We start from the raw sequence: 25651 nt of genomic DNA on the forward strand, positions 1-25651 counted from the left end.
AAAAGCCTCTCTCCGATTCCCATCTTTGCTTTTGTTGTCTTTAATCTCTTTATAGGCTGGAGGTGAGTAACAAGCTTGAGTCACGAAACTGGCTTTCACATAATTCCATTTCTAGTTTTGCTTAAGTGGTCTGACTAGCACCTGTAGTATTAAAGCCTCTGATGACATTGAGACTATGTCCCACATTAACCTCCTGCTCTATTAGCTAGCATGCTATACAAGTGTCTATATTAGCAAATTGTATAGGTAAGGACTCAGAGATTGACAAATTTTGTACTGAGATGATATCTAAGCGATGCACAACTGTTTAAAAGTGGTGCTCTCCTGAATGTAAGAGACTATCATCATCTTTCTTTTTGATAATTTCCAGGGCTTATCTCAGAGCTTAGAGAAGGCCACCAGCAGTTGAAGTAGATGATCTTGCATCTCATGGTGTCAGACTCAGACTCCATTTCCCTCTCCCTTCGAGAGTGAGGACCTCAGACACCACATTCTTCCTGTGGCATCTCTTGCTTAGATACCAGGTCCACTGCTCCAGTATTGGAAAGAGACCTCGGTTTTCCACCAGGCCTTTTACTCACAGCTGCCCGAGTGAAAGGCTTTGGCCACCATGCAGAAGAATAGGTGGGAGCTGCAAGGAGTGAAGGTAGTCAGAATCTTACAAAATCACAGCACAGAAATGAGACTGTAACCTGAGTTCGGAGAGCAGGAGAAAGGTACTGCAGTAGAATGTTAGGCTGGAGATGGAGGGACCTTCATGAGTGGGCACAGAAGGCAATATTCAGTAGAGAATTAAAGACCACTCTAATGACTTCATTTTATTTTTATTTTTGAGATGGGGGGAGGGGCAGAGAGAGAGAGAGAGAGAGAGAGAGAGAATCTCAAGCAGGCTCCAGGCTTTGAGCTGTCGCTGTCAGCACAGAGCCTGACATGGGGTCTGAACCCACAAACCTGTGAGATCATGACCTGAGGTGAAGTCGGATGCTTAACCCACAGAGCCACCCAGGTGCCCCAATGGCTTCATTTTAATTTGATTACTGCTGTAAAAACCCTATCTCCAAATAAAATCCCATTCTGAGATATGAGGGAGGGGTGGTGGTTAGGACTTCAAAATATGAGTTTGGGGGGTGGGGTGAGGACACAATTCAATTCAGAAATAACACATGCCATCAATAAAGTCTGCTGGTTTATCCATGGTTCTCCATCCGGATCACATGCCTTAATCTGTTCACAGAAGGGACAATGGAAAAACATGAGTCAGGCCACTTGGCTCTACTCCCTGTTCTGCCCCAAGTGATCTGGATGTCTCTGGGCAAGTCCCTTCGCTTTCAGTCTCTGCTTTGTCCTATAGAAAATCAAGGAATTGGACTAAAGCTCCTGAGGGTCTGACCTGTGGTTCTAAAGAAAACTGCAGGAGAGAGCCAGCATGGTGGCAGCCGGACCACTCAGTGACCTGAGACACACTGGTGTCGGGGAAGCACCGAACCAGTGCTCCTGTCAAGGCAGAGATTTAACGCCAGTTAACGCCAGGTCAGGGTTAGTGTTTTTGAGTACCAAGGAGCTTTGGTCCAGCTTGCTTGGAATACAAACTATATATTTTCCTTGGCTGCCTTTCCTCTTGTAAGCCAGTGAGAGGATTAATGCGGAGAGGCTTTAGTTCTGATCTTTGAGAGGGCACGGGAAAGTTAAACAAGAGAACTGGATCAATACAGCATTGCTCCTACTCAGAAGGACTTCAGGTCACAGGGCATTACAGCTGGAAGCCTCAACGCCACCTGGATTGAGTGCCTTATTTTATAGCTAGGGGTGCTGAGGCCTAGAGAGAAGTTTAGTTAGTTCATCACTGTCACTCATGCCCCCTAGAGGGAGCACTGGGATTGGGACCCAGCCGCTTGGGTATAACACCCCACTTCTCTGTCTACAAACAAGAGTATATTCTTGTGTCTGTGGAAATTAAGATTTGAAACATCATTTCTGCTTCTTCAGTAAACGACTTTGAGAGTGCCTGTCCTGCTCAAGAATCAACTCTTCTCCCACTTTCCTGAGAGCATCAGCATGGCGTTGGTATGAAAGGTAGGGAAACCATGTTGACCAGCCAGACCTTTTTCCCTGGAGATTGGGAATCAGGATTAGCAATTCTAGTCTGGCCTGGTCTCCCCTTCAACCCTAAAGCTTTGCTGTGGCCGTCCTCCACCTGCTGTGTGGGTTAAGTGGTACACAAGGATGGGCTCTGGGGAAGAAGGGATGCAGATGGAGAGAGCACACTCTCTTGCCCCAGGGGCTTCCATATCCCAGTCCAGTCCTCTTGGAGGCTCGGCTGTTTTCATGTCTCTAGGGGTCTAGAAAACACCTGCATCTCAATATGAAGCACCCTCCTCTTTTTACCCCCTGAAATTAGTTTGAATTGATAGTGCTCTTACTTGCCACCAACAATTTTAGCTAACGTGGGTACTTATCTTAGGAAAAGTTGAGCACACATTTTGTTTCCATTTAGTTTAATGGCCATGCCATTATAGAGGACCAGGGTACCCTCCAACTCTTTCCAGAAACCAACGTAATAGCTGTCTCTATCCCTCCCATTCAATCGGTTGCTTAATCTGGACAGCTTTTCTTTCAAAAGGACTCTCAAATTCATCGCTCTTATCCATAACTGATGCCACTTATTTTTTCATGCTGGTCATTGGCAGTAATCTCCCAACTGGTTGTATCGACACTCATCTCTCACTTTCAAATCATTGTCGCTTCAGATGTGGCTCCTGATGCTTGCTTTATGACCCTGCCTGATGTTAAAGTGGCAGGCTCTGAGCTGCCAAGCAGGAGAGTGCTGGGAAGGGGCTAAAATAGTGTATTACTTTTCTCTTGCTATATAATAAATTACTATACATTTAGCAGCTTAAACAATATCTGTTTATAATCTCACAGTTCTGCAGGTCAGAAGTCATTCCATCTTGCCTGGGTTCTATACTCAGGGTCTCTGAAAGCCAAAAATCAAGATGTTGGCCAGACTGGGCTCTTACTTGGAGGCTCTGGGAAGAAGCTTGTAAGCCACTGGTGTTGTAGGCAGAATTCAGTGCCTTGCAGCTTTAGGCCTGTGGTTTCTATTTCCTTGCTGTCTGTCAGCTGGAGGTCATTCTGCTCCAAGAGGCCACCCACATCCCTTCTCACATGGCTCCTCCATTTTCCCAAGCAGCATTGAGGCATTGAGTCCTTTTCATGCTCCGATTACTTGCCCTTCTGCCACTTGCTGGAGAAAATTCTGCTTTTACAGGGCTCATGTGACCAGATTAGGCCCACCCATTCTGATTAGTCTATTTATGTATTTATTTTGAGAGAGAGAGAGAGGAGAGAGAGAGAGAAAGTGTGAGTGGGGACGAGGCAGAGAGAGAGAGAGGGACAGAGAGAATCCCAAGCAGACTCCACTCTACCAGCACAGAGACAGATGTGGGGCTCAAACTTATAAACTATGAGATTATGACTTGAGCCGAAATCAAGAGTTGGATGCTTAACTGACTGGGCCACCCAGGCGCCCTTTGATCAGCAACCTTAATCACATACGCAGGATCCCTTTTGCCCTACAACATGGCATAATCATGGGAATGGCATCTTATCGTGTTCCCAGGTTCCACCCACACTCAGGTGGAGAAATTTTCCAAGGCCAAGGGTCATTGTGGTCATTCTTCAAATTCTGCCCACCACACACAGGGTCATGGGTAGGATTGCTCACCTAAGCAGTTTGGGAAAGGTCAGAGGTGTGAATTAAGACACAGTGCAATGGACGCAAACTTGGTCAGTGACTTGAGTCCAAGGGAGGTCAAGGCAGTAGCAGAGCCCAAATTAGAGACAATATCTGGACTTTTTGTGTTGTGTGTTTGTGGGGTGGGAGAAGCAGTGTGAGGAGGGGGAATAGTGGGGGGGAGATGTGCAATGAGGGGAAGGTGCTGGGAAGTTACTTGGTATTATATAAGCCTTATGAACAAATGACCCAATGGGTCTAGAAAGAATATTTCTTTTCTTGGGGCAGCCAAAGCTCCAGTGTCACCCTCCTGACCAGATTTTTCAAGCGCTTCCCCATATTCCTCAGTCTGGCATTCAAAGCCTTCCCTTTCCAGGCTCCCACTTACATTCCAGCCTTATTTCTCACACATCCTTCTCCTGCTGACTTTTCAGTAGAAGTGGTACATAATGAAATTGGTGACATAGTGAAGGATCAATGCCAGCCAATTGTTACCTGAGAGAACTCACAGGTGGTGTTGTTAGGCTGCTGAATTTTCAGTGATGTGGGGTCAATCTCCAGTCTTCAGCACCTCAAAAACAGGCCATGTCCGGGATAGTTCTCAAATAGACACTAATAATAGTTGCTGTCTATGTTTGCCTTGCTGCGTGTACTGATCTTTGCCTCTCCTCTGTTATATCTGGAGTTTCTAGCTTCTCAGATTTGGCTCAGGAGGGACCCTTTCCTGAGCCCTTGCAAATGCTCCCCCTTCCCAACAATTGTAGCAAAACCAATCCAATCGGTGGGACCCAGTGCAAAAATGAAAATGTGGGGCTCTTGTTCAGAAATGATTAAGAATTTCAAGATGGCGCCTGCCTAGCACTAAAGCGAGCCAGGACGCTTGTATCACTGCACAGGTCGATGCTCAGTAAGCTGTACTCATTGAAGGCCCTCCCATTTCTCCTGGCTCCTGTTTACATCCACAGAGTAGATTCTCAAAAACTGCTGTTGAATGACAACCAAGGATTTCAGATGTGCTGGCATGATATGGAGCTCTTGGAATTCTCTAAATCCATAAACACGCCAGTGTGTTAAATCTTTGGCTTAATGCATGCTATAAAAATGCTAACGGAATGTCGGGCACCTTAAGTAGAAAATGGCAACTCAGTATAGGAAATGTCATCTAGACTTTGAAATATGGAATACTAATGGGCCTAATGAACATGGAAGCAGCAAATAGAAGGGAAGGTGAGGGACCTCTTTTTAGATCTGCAATACTTCCTTAGGGAGGAGAGCAGAGTGAAAAAGTGAAAAAATAAATACCACCTAGCAAACATTAGGGCTTCTAGGCTTTGGACACCTGCTTTCTCCAAGGTCACCAAAGGCATTCTCAAAAGCACCTTGGAGGAGGTCTGGCATGGTGGGGCTGGGATGCAGCAGGACAGGGGTGGGACCGACTACTGGCTTTAAAACAACAGCTCTCTAATGAGCTAAAACAATTAGCAAGGCTGCATTCTGCCTTACGGGCCTGACAGGCCAGTAAGAATTATGAAATGGCCGCTGGCAGATGAATGGGGATTGCCTCCACCATCTGTCTTGCAAATGATCCTGTAGGTACAGCTATTATTTCAGTCAGACACTGGCAGGCAGGCAATTGTTCACAGCCTCTGTGAAGAATAGCGGCTGTCAAGGGTTTGGTGAGTGTTACGACTTCCCACAGACCTATTTTCAGCTGGTGTGAGATATTAAAACATGGAGGGGACACAGGACATGGGGCCAGTGACTGACCAGGAATTTTAGTGGGCTTCCCCCTCACCTGGGCCACTCTGCCCTTCTCCCAGTATTTCTCCCTTTTGATCCTCCCTGCTCCCCTTACCCTAAGCCTCTTCTGCCTGCTCGTTTTTCTTCCTTACTCTTTTTGCCTCTTCCTCTCACAAAACTACACAAGTGTCTGGGGAGAAAGGTTACTGTTGCCTCCAGGAGGCCTGGCACGAAGGGATGGGGGCGTTGGAGGTAGAATGTGCCAAGGACGCAAGTCAAACCACACTGCACATACACCCAGAGGCCAGCTCTGGAATCGCTGGTGATACTACCCCAGGGAAGGGGGGGATGCAAAGAGGAGCTTAACAACATAGAGGAAAAAAGCCAACGAAAGACATAGAGCATTAAATATTGTGTCAATCCTGGCTAATAAGGTGGCCGGAAGATAAGAAAAACCAGTTAGAAGACACAGAGTCTCATCAAAATCCCCCAAAGGTAGGTGTGATCTTGAGCACACTCCATAGCTTCCTGTAATTTGATGATTTCATTTATCAGCATTTTAATTTTCATCCCTTTATGGACCAATTTGAGTGACACGATTCAGCCCACACAGGGTTTGACGTGACAGATGGATTCGAAGCCCCCCACACTGCACTCACCTCCACATTCCAAAGCACCGTCCTGAACAGACAGAGTTGAACAGCACCCTGCTGTCCAACCTCCCCTCTGGAGCAGGAGAGGTCTTTGAAAGGATAGCACCTTGAGCATCAGTTCAAGGGCAGAATTGAATGACTGCTTAGTAACCCTGGTAAATATGGCAAGAATCCCAGCATTCACTGTTTTCCCCTCTCCGACCTCGCTTACATTCTTATATTCTTCCTCTTCAGCTTTCTCCTCTCTCTCCTCCCCCAACTCTCCACCCACTGGCTCCATCACAAGCAAGGCTTAAAAACAAAACAACAAAACCCTTCCGGGCTGCTTCAGCTGCAGGAGGTGTCTTACATTAACATCGCAGTATCTCATTAGACAATGTAACCTAAGTTTCCTCACTTTGTGCCAGGAAGAGAATCTGAGGACTGTATATCAAGTATTATTGAAATGTCTGTTTCACTCACAATCACCTGAAAGTGTTCTCTACTGGGATTTTGGTAGCATAAAAAGTTGGTGATCCGTTTTTATTTTGTGTTGAGATTTAAGCTCAAACCTGTTCCTAAGTGGGTGCAGAGTGTCCAGTGGCTTCCTGGCTAATGCCCTACCATTAGAGTGACCATGTGGTTTATCATGAATCTGGGTGCTTTTGAATGAAAAGAGTCCCTATTCATGATTACAACAGGACAACAGCTGTAAACGTGGCTGTCCTGGGCAAGCCTGGGTGCACAGTCCCGTGCCTATCATGGAAAGGCAGAATAGGAGGAGAAGCATTTCGCTGAGATTAAAGATGATTACCTCTTCTTCTTGTTTTTAATGTTTATTTATTTCTGAGAGAGAGAGAGAGAGAGAAAGAGAGAGAGAGAGAGAGAGAGGGCGGGTAGAGAGAGGGGGAAACACAGAATCTGAAGCAGGCTCCAGACTCTGAGCTGTCAGCACAGAGCCCGATATGGGGCTCAAACCCATGAACAGTTAGATCATGACCTGAGCTGAAGTTGGATGCTTAACCAACTAAGCCACCCAGGCGCCCCAACCTCTTCTGAGTGCCTAGAACCCTAGCTGAACTTGTCAGCCATTTCGCATCTAGTGTATCCCATCTTGAAATTTTATTCTCCTCATGTGACTCTGTCTTTAAGGTTGGGGTCTAGATTCCTCTTTCCATTTCCCCAGGAGAGATCCAGAGTCTTCAGTAAATGCTTGTTGATTACAACTAGGTTGGGTTTGAGAGGAGCTATTGGCTATCCCTGGTTTCAGTGGGACATGCCTACCATCCATGTTGGGGGAGATCTGTCCTGAGAGCCGAAACACCTCACCTTGGGGGTTAAGGGCTTTGTTGGTTTCCTGTTGCTTCTGTAACAAATCAGCACAAACTTAGTGGCTTGCACCAACACAAATTTATTATTTTACAGTTCTAGATGTCAGAAGTCCTCAAATCAAGGTGTTAGCAATACTGTGTTCCTTCTGGAAGCTCTAAGGCAGAATCTGTTTCCCTGCCTTTTCTAGCTTCTAGGGGCCCTCTGCATCACTGGATTTGTGGTTCCTTCTTCCACCTTCAAGGCCAGTAGTTTAGCATCTTCTAGTCTCTCTCTCTCTCTGCTTTCCTCGTCACATAGTTTTTTCTGACTCTAACCCACCTGCCTCTTTCTTATAAGGACCCTTACGATTACATTGGGCTTATTGGATAATCCAGGATAATCTCCCCATCAGGATAGTCCTGATTCTAGCCAAGTAGGAAATTAATCATTTGCCAGAAGTAAAGGATTTTGCCAAAAGAGACTTGGGAGAGTGGCAAAGGTCTGGGAGCAGATGCTGTGCCAAGATGCCTGAGATGATGTCAGGCAAAGTTCAGGTGGAGAAAGAAACCATGCCAGTTATTGGAACAGGGAGAATTTAACATAGATCATTGTTAATTAGTAAAAAGGAGTTAACTGCCGAGGGATACAGAAGCAGCAGGTGCAATGTTGAAGGTCCAACTCCAGATCCACAAGGCAGGAGGTGGGGAGAAAGGGGGAATTTGGAACTGAGACACAATAAATCCGTAATGGCATAGATGAACAAAAGGGTTGCCCAATACAGTAGATAAAGATTTTATAGTTTAGAAAATTATCATCCCTTCTTTCCTTTCCAGATTCAGAATTCCATAGAAAAGGAGAGTACTGAAGGGTTCAAGAAAACATTACCAAAGTTGGATGGGGCAGTGGGAGTCCCACCAATATCAAATGTAAAACAGGCAAAGAAAAGGCAGCATTTGTTTATTGTATTTGTTTTTTTGCTTGGGGGAACTTCAGTGGCTCCTGACAACTGCTTTCTGATTTCCAGAGGCTGGAGAAACTTTCTGTAATTCAGCTGCTCTAATGGGGATAACTAGGAGGCAGCGATCTGAGTGGTAGACTCTGTACAGAGTGGTTGGGGAGGCTGGTGGCTGCAGAGTGTGGCCCTGGGGGGCTCAGTGGGAGGGAACACAGCCATTTGAACCTTCATCCATGTGGACGACTTGCCTACAGAAATGTGGTCTGTTTATACTCCCATTTGATAGTATTTGATTATGGGATGTCATCAGCTTTTGAATGCCACCTTTTTAAAAATTTGCATTTCTCTATGAGGCTAACCAGCTTTTCATATATTTAGTTCCTTGGATGTTTTTTTTCTTCTGTGAACTCCCTTTGGAGTCCTGCATGGGAGCTTTAACTGGAGCAAATGTTCATTTATGTAATAAGAGTGTACTAAGTGCCTAGTAAATCATAGGCCCTCAGGCAATGGGGTAAACAAAATAGACATGGTCCATGCGGGCCAGACAGTAAAGAAGAAAACGTGTCTGAGTACACATTTGGTGGGTTCTTCTTTAGATGCAGTGGTTAGGGAAGATCTTTCTGAGGAGACATGTAAGTGGAGACTTGATAGACAAGAAAAGATGGGCCACATGAGGTGTTAGGGAAGGAAGTGTTGTTCTTGGCCTCACAGACAGCAAGGTGAAGGTTTTCAGGCACACGAGGACCTGGCATGCTAGAGAATGGGAAGATACCCAAGCTGGTTAAAGCACAGTGAGGAATGAGGTGGGTTTATGTTCAGTCCCAACTGAATTCAGGGGCAGACCTGGGCACTATATTCAAGGCTTTCTTTTCTTAGGTTAAAAACCCTACAAAGAAACTTAGGCCAATGTCTTTTGTGGGCATGCTTGTAGAATTAGACTTGTCGGGACTTACAGAAGCCCTCATCTGTTGCTAAGCAGGACTACTATGGATCATTCCTCACAAAGAAGGACAGGTTTGAATAGCTTCGGAAATAGAGTGAGTGCTTTCCCCTAATTGCCCCCTCCTGTTGTTCATGCTTTCGTTAGAATTAACGGCTATCCCTCATGCTGCCACAGGAACCTTCTTTTGCCCTTCATCTGTCCTCCCTCCACGTCAGGGAGGAGAAACTGAATAAGGGGAAACACAGAATGAGGACCCAGCGGGTGGACTATGGTGCACATCCTCTTCCTCCTGTGGCTCCTCGATCTCTTTCATCCAACATTGCTGGTGAGTAGGATGAGCCTGAGGGCTATCTTGTGAGTGTGTGTGTGTGTGTGTGTGTGTGTGTGTGTGGTGGCTCACCCACCATGGAGAATGTGGTGGAGTCCAGAGGAACACCAGCTTGAGTAGGTGGCTTAGACCAGCTCAGCATTAGGCTTGGGGAGAGATAGTTAGGCCTTCTTCCAGGTCTTTCTCCTGCTGTTGCCCAGCTGAGGCACCCCCCAGGGGGGAGTACAGAGCTGGCTTCCAGGCTTCCTTCAGTCAGGATAATCATGCTGCTCCCAGGGAGAGGAGCTGAGCAGTGAGTCTTCCCTGTGTCTGAAAGAATGTCCTCAGATTGCATCCTTTGATAAGATCAGTAACCTGTCTTTCTGGAGTAACTAATTATCATTCCTTTCATGTTTATTCAGTGAATTCCCAAGACCTTGGCCATTTTTGTGGTGCTCCATGTTTATCTTATGTTAGGACAACCACACACAGTATGGGCCTGAATGTGTCTCCATCCAGGGGGAGTATGTCTGACTTCCCCGACTAGTTGCTGAAATTTTATTTTGTTTGTTGTCAACAAAAGACTTCCCAGGTGGAAGGAGAACAGGTGTCTTCATCAGGATGTCAGAACTCTCAAGAGTTACCCCAGGTCCTGGGGTGAGCTGCATCCAGGCCAACCTATCCAGCATAGTGTTCTCCCTCCACCCCTGGAATGCCCCGAGTCTTTCCCCTTGGGGGTTGCCTTTAAGCCCAGGTGTCCCTTACCCTGAGCAGCCTGGGACTATCTCCTACTATGGTCTTTGTTCTACTTCTCATGATGGCAAGTGGCATCAAACTCTCTGTTGGGGATTCTTTTCCTTGGGAGAGGAGGAAGAGGGGATGGCAGTGCCATCTGGCATCATCACGTAGGGTCAGACCCATAGGGGGAGAGGGGGAGGTAGATAAAGGAATCCCTTAGGTGTTGAGTGGGGACTTGCAGACCAGTGTGTTAGGGAGTGACCTAACCTCCTTAGCACTTTGTATTTCAAAGAGTTCCTTTACATAGCACACATCACTCACCAGGACTATGAGGCAGACAGGATGTAGATTATTTTCCTTTGAAACATGAAGACTCAGATACAGAAAGATTATGTAGTTTGCCTGAGGATGAAAAGCTAATGACAAAGCCAGGAAGCTCTCTGCTAGGAAGGATTCTAGTTAATTTACTTTTAAAAAAGAAACTTGCATGGCTTGCAATTTGCTAAAAACAAAACAAAACAAAACAAAACAAAAAGCCAAAAAACCCCCCAACTCCCCCCCCCAAAAAAACCCAACAACACCTAGTGCAATTTTTTTTAAATTTTTTTTTTTTAACGTTTATTTATTTTTGAGACAGAGAGAGACAGAGCATGAACGGGGGAGGGTCACAGAGAGAGGGAGACACAGAATCTGAAACGGGCTCCAGGCTCTGAGCTGTCAGCTCAGGGCCCGACGCGGGGCTCGAACCCACGGACCGTGAGATCGTGACCTGAGCCGAAGTTGGACGCTTAACCGACCGAGCCACCCAGGCGCCCCTTTTTTTTTTTTTTTAATTTTTTTTTTTAACATTTATTTACACCTAGTGCAATTTTTACAGGAGTAGAGGTTGGGGTTTGGTTGGGGTACATCCACTGTTGAAACTAGCCAGGTCCTTCTTACGTGGACAGTCATTTACAAATGACCGATTTCCCGAATAGTCTTGGATTTACTTGGACATCATAATTAACAGCACTGTGGCAACTATGGGAGAACAGTATGCTGACATCAGTTTTTCTGGGTCCTTCTTTCCTTCTTTTAGCTGAATGCCTAAAGATGCTTCCAGAAAAGGCATGCTATCACTGGTTTACACTGAGATATGAATTCCTTCCTTTTCTCTCAGGGCTATTTTCACACTAGGCCCAGATTCCATTTGTGGAGTAAATGGTTCTAAGTTACTCTCAATCTAAGTCATCTAGGAATAGTCTCTGTTTGAGTAGCATCATCCTTGGAGTCACAGCAATACACCTGCAGATCTTGGACTTCTTTTTTGAAAAGGAGCATGAATTACTACCCAAAGGACAGGTCTCATATTCTCCCAGGCCATAAAACCGTTCATGTCCATTCCTGTAGGTGATGGCACAGACCCTAGGGCCAGTTTGTCTCTCTCTTCTCTTTTGTGAATTTAGTCTTTTTGGAAATTTCCTCCAGAAAATGACTCCCACTGGGTTGCATTTGGGCCAGGAGCCTCAGCTGGATATGTGAAATGTCAAGGGTTCTATGTCTACGGATCATAAAAATGGCAAAAGAGACCTGGAAAATGTCTGCTCACATGCCCTGGGCCAACATGGATTTAAGGAAAACACATCCATTCTTCCAGCCATCAGCGCAGTCTGGAAGCCATCACAAGCCTGTAAGTTTTACTACTTTATTTTGGATCCATCACAGAGAAGAAGCCTGCTGCCAAGCTGACTGGCACACATGGAGCCCTTATGTGCCAGGTATGGGGCTAAAATTACTTTTGTGATTTCATTTAATCCTTATAATAACCTGTGAAGTAGACAATAACTCCCATTTTAAAGCTAATAAAACAGGCACAGAGAGGGTCGGTGTGTTGCCCGAGACCAACCAGGACTGGAGCTGGGATTTGAAGGACAGGCCCTTCTGGGACCATTTATTAACTACAGTGCAATGCTGCCTCCAGTAAGTCATCACAAGAGGGCACCCTGCCCATGTCCACTCCAGTACAAGATGTGTTTTATTTTTCCTCCCGGGGGTGTGCGTTGGGCACGATTCACACATTCTTTTTTCCCTGTTTCTGTCAAATGCTGAGGCTCCTTCAATACTGGAAAGCTTCAGACCAATCTATATGTGCCTACTTGTATTGGCCACTATAATTTGGAACAGGCTCCAGGTTCCGTGCTCTCAGCACAGAGCCCTGTGCGGGGCTTGAACCCATGAACTGTGAGCTGAAGTCTGACGCTTAACTGAGCAGTCAGGTACCCCTATAATTCCAGGTCTAAAACACTGCCCAAAGGAAGCTACTGTGGTATGAGTAAAAAGTATGTTCAATAGTAGGAACCAGATTTTCCTTCCTAGGGTAGTAAAAGAGAGGATTCATTTTAAGGAAAACTAACAGAAAGCTTCAGGTTTTAATCACCAAGAATGTGGTGTTATAATTACACAGAGCATTTGGTGCTCATGGTCAGAGTATGTAATGGGAATTTTCTTTAGAAATTGTGAATCATCCAACCCATGTTTTAGATCTCTGGATAAAGCTACGAATTTATGGGCTCAGTTTTCTTTTTTCTATGTCATCTGACAGTGAGTGGCAAAGAAATTGGGATACAATATCATAGGACAAAGGTTCATATCTAATGTTGACAAGGGACACCAGGGACTTGCAGGATTGGTGATTCCTGACACATCTAAATATGGATGTGTGATGGGGCCAGGCTCCATTTAAATAGCCATCTTCAGGCTGGTTGAACACACAAAGACAAGGAAAAAAAAACAAAACCAAACATGCGTTCTATTAAAAAAAAAAAAAGGCTTCATTCCACCTGAGAATCACTGGCATATAATATGTCTTAAAGACAAAATGCGAGAGCAGTGGCAATACACAGCAGCAGCCAACTCAGAATCCCTTAGTTCTGTCCACTGGTTCCCGTGGAACCTAGGGAGGTAGGACAGTGTTGCCTCACCAGCCTACATCCAGCAGTGGCATGTGCCACTGAGGCAGCCCTCCTGAAGACCATGACTCATCAGCAGAAGGAAGAAAATGTGGCACCAAACTTCAGGACTGGGAAGTGAAAACGTGACTCAGGAAATCCTGAGGCTCCAGATGAGGCTCCAGGGAGAAATATAATGGGAGTCAAGGCAGGAGGTTACATTATAGCAGTAATTGAGCTGAAATGCATAGTACATTTAATTTCCTTGACAGCTTTAATTTGCTGGTTTAAACCCATTAAGCATCTGGGGAAGCCAGGTGCCGTCATCTGAAGCCTTCTGAGGTAGTTTCACTTTTCTTTGCAAAACACAAGATGGCCAGGGACACCAAGAGGGCAAGTTTGGGAGTAAAATGTGTGCATTTCTAGTGGCTTCCCAGGTGACAGTGAGGCAGCCCGGGTGGAGACTGCCCTAAGCCACCGTGAGCCAGCACTTTACGGCAGAGGAATAGTTAGCTGAAGCAGGATTTAAAAAGGGACAGCAAGGTGAAGGGCACGGAAGGGAGAGAGGTTGGTAGGAGGTAAAAATGAAGCCGAATTTTTGTGTCAGGCTGGCTCTGGCTATGCAAAATCACTTTGTATGGTAATTCCTGGATGTTCAAAAAGAAAATCAAAGGAAAATCCATAGTTTGCCCCATCTCGTTACAATAGGGCTGTTAGTACATTCACATTTATAGAATAAGTGAGATCTGTCTTGGGGGGCGGGGTGGGGGGAGATCTGTTCTTTTTCCATGTCTCTTAAGTCTTTACATCTCATACACTGACAATGGCCCACCTGAGGCATTTTCTGGTTTTGTTGACCCGGGAAATACTGGCACCTACCTCACCAGTCCAGAAGGGCAAGAAAGTGTCATGGAGTGATTTCAGGGGCACGTAGGAGCACAGCCTCTTTTCTTGCTGTCAGTTGTGAGCATGCATATGTGGAAAGTGCAGACGTACGTCCAGGTACCACCCAGGCCCACCTGTGCCAGGCACCCAGAATGGGTATCAACAGAAATAACACTCAAACATTTGCATCTCTGTTTGAAATTTATTTTTGGTATTTTTTTCCCCCCACTTTTCTTCTCTCTGCCTCCCTCACTCCCCGCCCTCAATCTGCTTCTTTAGGCAGATGATGATCATGATGGGTCAATAGTTTTTCCTAAGCATGTGCTCACTCACAGGGGGAGGGCACCATTAGATTTTTTATCTTTTTAGTATTATTTTTTAGATTAAAAAGCGCTTACCATATTCATCCTCCCCTCAAATTGAGAATTAATGGTGGTGGAATTGCCAGCAAATACAAATTAAGAAAAAAGATCACTATTGCAAAGCAATGGGCTTATAATGAGTTTGCAAGAATTGGGGCCTTTAACTACATAATTAAGGCTGCTTTCCTCATCCAGCCAAGCCATCTCTCTGTCCTGCCTTCTCTGAAAAGTAGAGACTGCAGTCTTGCCCTTCCATCCAGGAAACACTTCAAAGTCCTGCCTGCTTTAGCACATGTCCACGCCAACCCAGAGGGCTGCTCTGTACAGTGTCATCCAAGTCACTTCCCTTGAAAACAAGTGGGTGATGCGGTATTTATTTCTATAAGAGTAAATCGACATAATTGGATCAAGTCTTCTTTCCAATTTAACAGGGCATGAAACTGGTCTGCTGAATGAGGGCCCAGGCTGTAAATGAGTATCTGCGTTGAGAACATCACCAGTATCAGCAGAAAGGTAATTGTTCATTGGCTTAATTCCTTTGCCCGTGAGAAGAAAAAAAAAACCAAAGACTCTTGCTGGATAGAAGCTAATGGTCTAAAGTAAGGTTAGCTCTTTTGACTTTTACACATTTCAAGTTTTACCTTTAGAACATATATAAGGAAACGCTACCATTATGCTAGAGCTAGAATTAGAATTAGCCTTCCGTAGGCCCACAGGATCTTCCCCACAGCATAGAATGCATGATGATGCCTGCCTATTTGGTTGTGTTTTATAGATTTGACAAATAATTGAGAAAAACAAACTTTCATCACAGAGTTAAAATATTTAATGACAAAATGAGAGCTTACTGTAATCGTGAATCATAGAGCAGGTGTTGTCTCTGAAAGAAACAAAAATTATATTTGACATCCTAGAGAAACTTCTGAAGAATTAATAACTGCACAACAGCCGCGGTGTTACGATTCTAAAAACTGAAAAGCAAAACCTATCTTTATTATCCCTTATTTAGGGCATTCTGTAAATATTTTTACATAAATTCACAACCTTTGTTAGCCACAAAAGTATTAAGACAGATTTCACTGTAATTTTAAGTCTAACACAATCTTTTATTTTTTCAGAGCTTAAAAAAAGTTCACTACTGATCTTGTTACATTTTACAAATACATTCTTTAATATGAAACATTAACCTGGACAACTGGATGCATCCTGCATACAGATATCTAATACTAGTGAAGAAAACTACAGCTATGTTCCAGGAAGAAGCAGTAATACTGGGGAGCTTTTCTTTATGTGTTGTCAGTACATTGAAGAACTCCTTCACAGAAAGAAAGTGTCCCAAAATGGAGTGCAGAAATGAAACAAACGGTCTTCTAGCAGCTCAACCCAACAAATTGGTCCCAAACAACGTGACGAATTAGCAATTTTCTCTAGGCTAGACTGTATTAATATTTTGTATTGCAGCACCTTCTACAAGAGGATAGCGAAGCACTTCACATGTGTCATCACAGGGCAGCTCTGAGAGAGGTCAGGAGGTAGAGGAAAGACAGGGGATTGTGGTCCTGGCCTCTCTGTAAGGTGGAGGCCTAGGTAGGGCTTTGACCCAGGGAGGTCAAGGGCATGGCCATGGCCTGGAAGCAAATCGATAGGGGAAGCTAATAAAGACCCAGATAGGCGTTCTAATCCAAGCTATTTCCGGCAAGGCTGAAGTCTAAAAGGATAAACAGGGAGTGAAGCTGGAGGGCGCAATGTAGAATACCTACATTTAGGAAGAGTGGCTATCATAATTCTACCGGGGAGGAAGAATCTCAGATTTCACAGTATGCTTATGACCTCATCCTCTGCTCCTTTAGAAGCAGCTCTGCAAACACTCTTGGTAGATACTTGGCAACAAATTTATTTTTGAGTTTGGCCAATTGTCGGGAGGTTTTAGATTTACCCTTTCAATTATTTATACCAACTAGCTAGCTAGAATCCAACTTTGGAAGATGAATAGATCTGTGTGTATGTGTGTTTCCTGAGCTGAGGTCTGCAAACAAAACCTGTTTGGAGTGATTCGTTGGGCTTTTCTTAGAAATTATAAATGGTGCTCATCTAATGGTGCTCATCAGATAGAAAGTTCCTGGCTTCTTTGAACTTTTTAGACACTGGAAGAAAAGCACAAAACTTGTACTAAACTTATGTAGTTTACCATATTAATTTTACAGAGAATTTTCTCGGACTGGATCATCTTCCTAAGAGGATTCAGAAATTTGTGTCTGGCAAATCCCATCTCCCTTTTGACACATACAGTCTAAGATAAATTTTTTTGCCCCCAAAGCCCAACTTTGTCTCCCAGGAATGCTTTATCAGGAGAACTTAAGCTATTTAAATCAGCATAAATAATTCCAAAGTCATCTGCTGCTGCTGTGTAAGAGGCTACAATATACATAGACTCAATCGGCTCAATGGGTAGAAAGGAACAGAAAGGGATCCTGAAGATTCAGGCAGCTTAAAAATCAATGCCCTTGCAGTGGGAGGCTGGGACTGTGTCTGGGGTGTGCTTGCTTCCTTGTTTCATGAAGACAAAACACAACCTTTATATTTAACATTAAACCCTTAAAGAAACAAAACTCCCAGACTCTAAACCCAGCACTCCCTGGAGTAATACAAAATCAGGAGGTGTGTGAACCAACTTTATTCAATCTGACTGCAGTGTAAAGCCTTCATGATCATGTTTTATGTCAGACCAGGCAAGTTGCAATTGCCATGAAATACAATTTGTCAAGACACCCACACTTTAAATTACATTAAATAAATAGATAGCAATAACAACATCAAAACCTCCAAAAATCAGATACCATGAAACTGAAGGCCATTTCCCAAGGATATTGTGAGGGTGTTTCTAAAATTGGCATGACTTTGTAAAAAGAAAAGAGATTTTAAATGTAGTATCTTTTCACGTTATCATTTACACAGACCTTTATCTGGACAAATCAATTCTTGATAAAAATCCAAGCTCTTTTCAATACTGGCTGCCGTAATTTGGGACAATGACAAAAGAAAGAGACATCTATGAATGTACAGAAGTTTTTAAATAGGCTTTTCCTTAGGCCTTTAATGTCAAATATTTACCCTTCATATGATAATTGCAAATAATCAGCCTGGAAACAAGTACTAGAAATACCTAAACTGTAGCTCAGAAAGTAGATTTCTGTCATTTTGATTTGTTTTTTTTGAGTGCTGGTGATGGCTCATGCAAGAAATTACTACATAAAAAGCAAAATCTAAGACTGCTGTTTCCCCCGATAAATCCAAATGTTTTCCATAATATGTTTCAAGATATTTCAAAACATTTCATAAAATGTTTCAAGATATAGAATCTTAACCTTCAAATTTAAGAGCAGCTAGGAGACGGAGAGACCAATCACTGCTTGACTCTAATTTCCATCTAGGAACATCTCATGTTACCATATTAAAAGGTCTTCTGGCTTAATATCGCAATTTTTTTTTCAAGTAAGCTCTACACCTAATGTGGGGTTTGAACTCATGACCCCGAGATCAAGAGTCGCACGCTCTACCAACTGAGCCAGCCAGGCACCCCTCTCTGCCTTAATATCAAGAAAAAAAGAATACATGTTGTCAGTTTAGACCCAACTCTGGATATCATTTGGTCCTAATTTTATATTCAAACTACCGAAAAAAAAAAACAAAAACACCTTAAAACAAAAAAAAAACACACCTAAAGACATATATACACACAGTGGAGAAAAACAAAAACCAAATGAAACTGATGCCTGCTGCAGCCTTTCTTAGCACAATCATTAGTGAAATGTATCAACACAACATCTATTCTTTCATATTAACATCTGAAAAGGCAAAGCAAAAAAACCTAAGTCCATATATTGGAAAAAAAGAAGCAAGCAGAGGTCCGGAATTCTTGTAAAAACCGCTGAGCTCTTCCATTTCTCTTAAGAGGGTCATCACCCAGATAGGCAGCTTCTCAACATTTGTGCTTCATGGCGAGCTACGGAGAGACAGGGGTGGCAGAGTAAGGCATTGTTAGGCATTTGTGCTGTTCCCTCCCCAAATCCATGCTGAGAGACAGTACCGAGGTTTCACTTGTTGTGGCAGATCACCTTACTATGCACAGTGACGTCTAGTAAATGTGCAACATTTTCTCAAATAGTCCACTGGGCATTGTGTTTGGGACGCCTCCTTAACAGTAGTTCCATTGGTGTAAGTGTCCTGGTGGGAGAGCATGCTATGTGGCTTTCCTGCATTCCACCGGAGTAAATGGAACAGCCAGTGCACAGGCAGAGTGAGTGACCTACCGAGGAGGAGTGGGGGGGGGAGGAACCGAGGCCTTTGTGCTCCCGCATTACTAGTTATCCAGGAAAACCAACACTCCTCAAATGTACGTATGGACTGATACCTCAAAGAGTATTAAAAACCAACTGTAGAGAAACAGTTTGCGTTAATCCACTCAGTATCTAGCCTGGACATTTAACCAAGTTGAAAGCACTTGACCAGGAAGCAGTGTTACTGATGAAGGCTGAACAATACACCAAACCCAGACCTTCATTTGCTACTCCCACTGGTATTTGACATTTTTTTTTTTAACCTTTGTTTTTTTATTTTCGAGACAGAGACAGAGCATGAATGGGGGAGGGTCAGAGAGAGGGAGATACAGAATCTGAAACAGGCTCCAGGCTCCGAGCTGTCAGCACAGAGCCCGACGCGGGGCTCGAACTCACGGACCGCGAGATCATGACCTGAGCCGAAGTCAGACGCTTAACCGACTGAGCCACCCAGGCGCCCCTGGTATTTGACATTTGATCTTAGCCAAAAGGCTGAGAAGCGATAGCCTACTAGTATTTGAGAAATGTGGCTTGCTGAAATGTTAGACCTTTATAAATGGGAACACCAATACTACTGTATCATTCAGTAGCTTCCCAAGCTCAGCTACAACGTGTGATGATATACTTAAGGAAATATAGGCAGGTACAGAACATAAAGTTAAATCTGACTTTGCTTTTCTTTGATCCTTTCCAAGGAGCCCATAAACTGATGTGAACCAGAAGGCAGATCTGAGCCTGAACTGTAATTCCGCATGTGTCCAGAATCTGGTATTAGGGATTAATCCCTGGGGTTGTGACTGGAAGTAGAGGACAGGGTTTGTCTTTGAGCAAACAGCAGGTGATTCTTTGGCAGGCAAGAACTTTGTAGAAACCCGTTATCATCTGCATCATGACCAGGTTCTCGGTCCTTGAAGAATTAGCAGGGGGATTTGCCTGATTCCCCACAGCGGTGCTATCCATCAATCTGAACGGTGTCAATGACCCATTTCTCCGGTGTGACCCAGGGCACCATGAGTCTCTCTTTTCCTTTCTTTGATGTCTCCAACAACGAGGAGGGTTGGATGTCTCCGACCCTGGGGCTGCCACTTTAGGTCACCTGCAGATGCAGCGGACATTTCCCTTGCAGCAGGTGTACCGGACCACGTTAGCATGTGATGGAGAAGGGACCTGTGGACCCAGGCCTTCGTGCTGCTAAATTCACCTCAGCTGAGAGATCTCCTTGTGCCTCTCTGCCTGGTGATGCCAGTCTCCACAGAGGCCCCCATGGACCTTCTGCAGTGCAGACACCGAGTCCGTCACTGTCAGATGGTATTTGTGAGTGTGGGGCCGCCGCGGTGCTAAGTGCTATGGGTTTTTGCCAAGAAGGGTGGAGGTGGCTAATAACTCCTGAACCTGAAGAGTTTAGAGTCCCATGGCTCTCCTCCGGATCTGTTCCACTGCCCCACCACGCTCCGCCCCTCCGGGGTACGGATTCTGCTTCTCGCTCTGTCTCTAGTTTTAATACATTATTTAGCAACGTGGACCATTCAAATCAACCAGAGTTGTTAAGTGTTGTGCATAATGAATACCAAACATAAATATTTGATCAGTGCTGCTGTCCTGTTATTCACTGAGCTGTTAACCTTCAGCTAATAGGCTTGTGCCAATTCACCCCCAGTCATCAATCTTCAGCAACAACTGTATGGCCGTTTGCACCAGGCCCTGGTGACTACTAGGGCATCTGGGATGGTGCTAAAGGGAGCCCCACCCAGGTGGGGCTGTGGCCAACACAGCATTGTAGAAATATGGCTGGATTGGATATTTGACTATTTGCAGTGTCTTTGCAGAAAGTGGCACCATTTCTGTGTGTTTTTTTTTTTTTTTTCATTGTTTTTTAAAATTCTCTGGGAGTTAGAAGTTTTGGAACATGGAAAGCAGGGTGCTGTTTCTTCTCTGCTACCAGTCTGCTGAGTGACCTTGAGCCCTAAAGTCACAGCTGCTCTATACCTCAGTCTCCTTATGTTTAGAAATATCATCTCCAACTCAAATGCTTATGGATCAGTTTAGATAGTAGAGTTCCTACAGAAGATGAGCTTACAATTTCCTTTCGGTGTATTTTGTTTTCTTAATATCCCACAGAAATCTTTCTCTTTCACAGCTGTGTAGACTACTCCATCTAAATAAATAATAAAAATAAATTATTTGCACTTGGTTGGAGGGGATTTTAAGAGGCCTCCTGAGGTTGCTTCTGGTTCAGGGGCCCAAAGGGACCAGGCGACTGTAGCAGGGATAGAGGCAGCCAGTCCCTACCAGTGAGAGAAGTACCTCTTACCGCTTGTTCCCTCCCCCACCCCCAACACGAGCTTGTACAAAACAGGGCGGATCACTGTTCCTTTCTGTAGACGTGTCATCTGAGGATGCCTAGGTGCGGGTGCTGCTCTTGCCTGCTGACTCGCTGCCTGTGGCGGGTGTCACAGCATGGCACACACTGCAATGTTGTGCTTTTTGGGGCAGGGGAAAGTGAGCAGGCCTGCTCTGTGGTTGAGACCGTGCCAAGTCCAGAGCTCACAGGAAGGAACCACACTTCCTCCAGGCAGGCTCAACAGAGCTGGGGGAAAGGGGGTGCTGGGGCATTTCCCATCTGTTCTACTGGAGACAAGCACCCACGTTATCTTGGAGGTGGGGTTGTGCAAAGGTGATCTGCTCGTTAATGTACCTGGGTCATTGCAGGAGTCCTGGGAAAAGTCAGAAAGGTCCTTTTTGCTGCAATCTAGAGAAGGGTGCCATACTCTCCGGCTGGGGGTTACGTGCCCTTATTCAACCAGGGTGCATGGCACTGTTGTCTGCTCAGGGTGCTAACATGCACACCGTGTCTCCACTTGTAAAACGCAGCCCACTCTTTATGAATCAACACAGCTGTTTGTCTGGGGTAGAAGGGCTTGGGTTCCCTCTCTGAACACCCTCCTCACCAGCAGGTCTGGTGGGGGCTTGGCCAGTGAAATGACATCTTCACGGTCAGGCTATACCAGAGGGTTTAAATCAGGAGTCCTAGTCCCTGGGAAAACAGCCACACCTTATCTAAAGAGGTCAATCTCCTCAATGGGAATACTGCCAATGCTGGTGATTCATAAGCACACATCCCAGATTTAGAAAACCATGTCTGGCCAGGACAGTGTCTCGCTCACACTCCCTCAAACACACTAATAGATACCAGCAACCTCTTCACCTCCCCCCTCAGAACACCCACAGGCGGGGAAACCAAAACAAGGGCACGCTGGACCCTGCCTCTTCCATCTCTACTGAAAACAGATCACTGGCTGGCACTGATCCTCCCAGTGGTCAAGGCCAGAGGCCCTTTTGCCTTTGGTGGACTAATCAGTTTCTGTTCTGACAAGCCCTGTTTCAAGGGTTGTTCTGTGTTTAGAAGGTATTAGCATTTAGCAGGAGCCCTGCCTCCCCCACTTCGGGGCTCACAAAACCTTCTCTCCAATCCCTCCCCAATCCCTCTGTTAAGGTCCTCAATCACATTTCTCTATCCCCATACAGTGGTCACTAGGTGACCCAGTAGGGCAAGTTCAACACAACCATTTTTATGGAAATTATTATAACCAATATTAATTTAGATTTATATGTGCCAGGTATTGTGATAATAGATTTATAGGTTGGAATTCATTCAATTGTCTCAAGGCCCTAGGACACAGACACTGTTATTAATTAGCCTTATTATATTGATGAGGGAATTGGGGCTTAGAGAAATTAGGCACTTGCCCAAGGTCACTGGGAGGGTAAATCAAACACAAGATGTTAACCACACTGTACTGCCTTCCCAACCACCTAGCAAGCTCGGCCACAACATCAAGGAAACAGGGCGACCAGGGCCAAGAATCGTGGCCCTCTGGTCAGGTTATCCAACCCTGTGTTTGTACAACCTCCTCCGAGGGGGACGCCCACACAGATGACCTCTGGGTATTGTCTACTTCGCCTTAGGAAGAGTGATTTCACAGACTTCCTTGGTAACCTGCTTCATGATCTAATCACGAACCTACACTCTGGTTTGAGCAGAATGTTATCAGTGCGCAGAATGCTCCCTTCTGTGTCGTAAGGGACAAGAGAGACCTGCCTGCACTAACATTCTTCCCAGACTGAAGACAATTAAAAAACTATTCCCTTTAGCTTTCTCTTCCCCAAATCAACACTTTGAATGTTTCTCCAGACTTCCACTGCCCATCCCCCATGTAAACCACAAGATTTGCTGTTGTTACAGAAGTGAAACTGGGGCGGGAATTCTAGCATTTCCATCTCATCATTATTTCTGTATCACAAAGGTGGGAGAAGGGACCTTAAATCTGAGCTCCCTCTCTCTGTGACAAGTGACAAGCAAGGGTCTGACCTCCAGCAGGCCTGCCTGCATTTTTGGCCACATCTGGCCAATTCTCCTCCAGGGCACCCCAAATGGGCCCCCGAGACAGGCGTGCAGTAAGACCCTGTCACAAAAGAGAACCTGATGACACAGAAGACAGGTCTGTGCAAGGGGGAAGCAGGAAGGGAAGGCAGGAAGCATCCGCTGGGATTTGGATCCGCAGTCAGGCCTGGGCATGAGCCCCTGGGAGAGGCCAGCTAGCCTCAGCTGGGGACACTTATCTCACTACTTTTCAGGTTGTCTGTTCTTGTTTCTTCCACAGAAATGGGGTTTTCCGTTGAAGCAAATTAATTTTTTCCCCAAAGGTCACCTAAAAAGCAGACCTGAAAGGCTAGACCATGAGTTGGAGATGCCAACAGTTATCAGCAGAGGTGGTTTCTGGAAACCTGAATTCCAATCCCTAGCCAGACAACTACCCTTTGACCTAAAGCACAAGATCAGCAATAAATCCTCTTTATCACCTGACCAACACGGCAGCTCTTTCCTTTGGTTTTCAACTGCCTCAGAGAGCGGGATGCCAATAAAAACTCCCCTTTCCCCTTCTGAAAGGCACGTTCTTAGGGAGTGTGTGAATGTGCATGTGTGCGCCTGTGGTCACGTGGGAACTGCCATGCCCTGGATCCAGGGCAGGTAGGAACTCTGCGGGCAGCTCTGCGTGAGTCAGGTCAGCCTGAGAGATGCAAGGCCTCTTACAGAGGGGCAACCAGCCCTGAGGTGCACGGTGTCCTGGGACTAAAGCTTGCTTTTCATACAGTGAAGAGATAAGAACACAGGATGCTAGGCTCATGGCCGTGACCGGAAAAGGACGGCAAGGAAAAGTAAGCATGAGCAGCCCAAAGTCCTTTTTCCAGCACTGGCCAAGGGAGGATGGATATTCTTAGATCTGACCTCCCCTACCCCCCATCCTGTTCCCTGAAACTTGAGCCCTAAAATTCTGGGAAGGAACTAAAGATGGTACACATTTTCCGAAGATCCAGATCCAAGGTCAGAGACAGAGATAAAGGCATCAGAAAGGAGATACACAAAGAAACAGGTACAAGAAATCTTTCATGATTCTGGTACTTACTAAAACAGCAGGTTGCATAACGAGGCCAAATAAAAAAGGGCTGGATTTTGTATCTTCCACCATGGGAAATGCACTGACATGAGTTTCTTGGAGCCCAAGCTCTCTGACCACCCGGAGTGGAGACCTCTGCCCCTTGGCGGGACCCACCTTGTGTGCAGTTTCCGCAAACTGCTGGGCGCTGTTCTTCATGTCTTCCGTCTTCTCCTCTGCTCGGCCTAACCGCTCCCCACGCTCGTTCAAGGCCTGGCTCGCTTTCTGTACGGCGCTGGTCACGCTATCGGCTGCCGAATGGAGGATGCTGTTTCCTGAAGAAGCACAACAAGAGCATCAGAGGCTACCTTGCCTGACCTACAGCGACAGAGCCCTGCGAGGGGTTAGCACCTGTAAGAGCAAGGAGGGCCCCTACAGAGAAGCCTCGAGTGTCTAGGAATGAGTCAACATTTCTTCTGATCTGGTCTGACTGCTCATGTGTAGGAAGAGAACCCACAGCCTGCAGGGCTTGGGCAAATGCTGACAGCTTCTCTCATATCCCCTTCACTGATACAGCCCTCACTGCCACTCTACTGCCATTTTGTTTGGTGAGGATCCAAAGGACGGGGTCCATCTGGATTTAGGACTTGCCTTGCATAAAGGAAATTCTTTTTATTTTTTTTATTAAAAAAAATTTTTTTTAATCTTTATTTTTGAGAGAGAGACAGAGTGTGAGCAGGGGAGGAGCAGAAAGAGAGAGGGAGACACAGAATCTGAAGCAGGCTCCAGGCTCTGAGCGGTCAGCACAGAGCCCGATGCGGGGCTTGAACTCATGAACCGTGAGATCATGACCTGAGCCGAAGTCAGACACTCAACCGACTGAGCCACTCAGGTGCCCCACAAAAGGAAATTCTGACAAATTCATAGAATTAGGCAAATTTGATGAGGCTTATCTGGATCTTTTGCGCATTTCCTCTTGGCTTGGGGTTTAGGTGAAAACCCACAGGAAAAGAGGCACAGAACTTTTCCAGACAGAATGCTCTCTCTTCTTTTCAACTCCTCTCTTCCATTTTACCCCATTATCCCTAGATGCATGGTTTCATGTGAGAAGCTGTCAAACAGTCCCAAAGTTCAGAGATAGGCCAGCTCCCAACCTTGAATCCTGAGTGAAAACCTGGTTGGCTGGGCCACTGTTGGTCAGGTGAAAGGGCAAAATGTGGATTATGGGAGCTATGGGTCCTCAACACTGCACTTAGCCAGGAGGTAGAGAACAGTGACAGTAACCAGCCTTAGAAGTAACCGGGCACTTCCCGATTCATGAAAAAGTTGAAAACCGTCACATCTCA

General features: G+C 45.4%; 1 protein-coding gene and 1 long non-coding RNA gene across 4 annotated transcripts in view; one reads left to right on the forward strand and one right to left on the reverse strand.

Moving 5' to 3' along the window:
- Positions 1–9462: 9462 nt before the first annotated feature.
- Positions 9463–15239, forward strand: LOC132669497 (uncharacterized). Its single transcript, XR_009606120.3, has 3 exons — positions 9463–9639; positions 11827–12116; positions 14965–15239. It is a non-coding gene; the product is annotated as an uncharacterized LOC132669497 (long non-coding RNA).
- A 2844-nt stretch (positions 15240–18083) lies between these two features.
- STXBP6 (syntaxin binding protein 6) overlaps positions 18084–25651 on the reverse strand; it is a 243993-nt gene continuing 236425 nt past the window's right edge. For all 3 annotated transcript variants that reach the window (XM_060619399.3, XM_060619400.3, XM_078448368.2), the window contains exons 5-6: positions 24483–24640; positions 18084–18536 (exon numbers count right to left, since the gene is read on the reverse strand). In XM_060619399.3, the coding sequence (XP_060475382.1) occupies positions 18513–18536; positions 24483–24640 (182 nt within the window). In that variant the 3' untranslated portion in view covers positions 18084–18512. The remainder of the gene's footprint in view (positions 18537–24482; positions 24641–25651) is intronic.

Source organism: Panthera onca, chromosome B3 (genome assembly GCF_046562875.1).
Source record: "Panthera onca isolate mPanOnc1 chromosome B3, mPanOnc1 haplotype 2, whole genome shotgun sequence".
NCBI lineage: Eukaryota > Metazoa > Chordata > Mammalia > Carnivora > Felidae > Panthera > Panthera onca.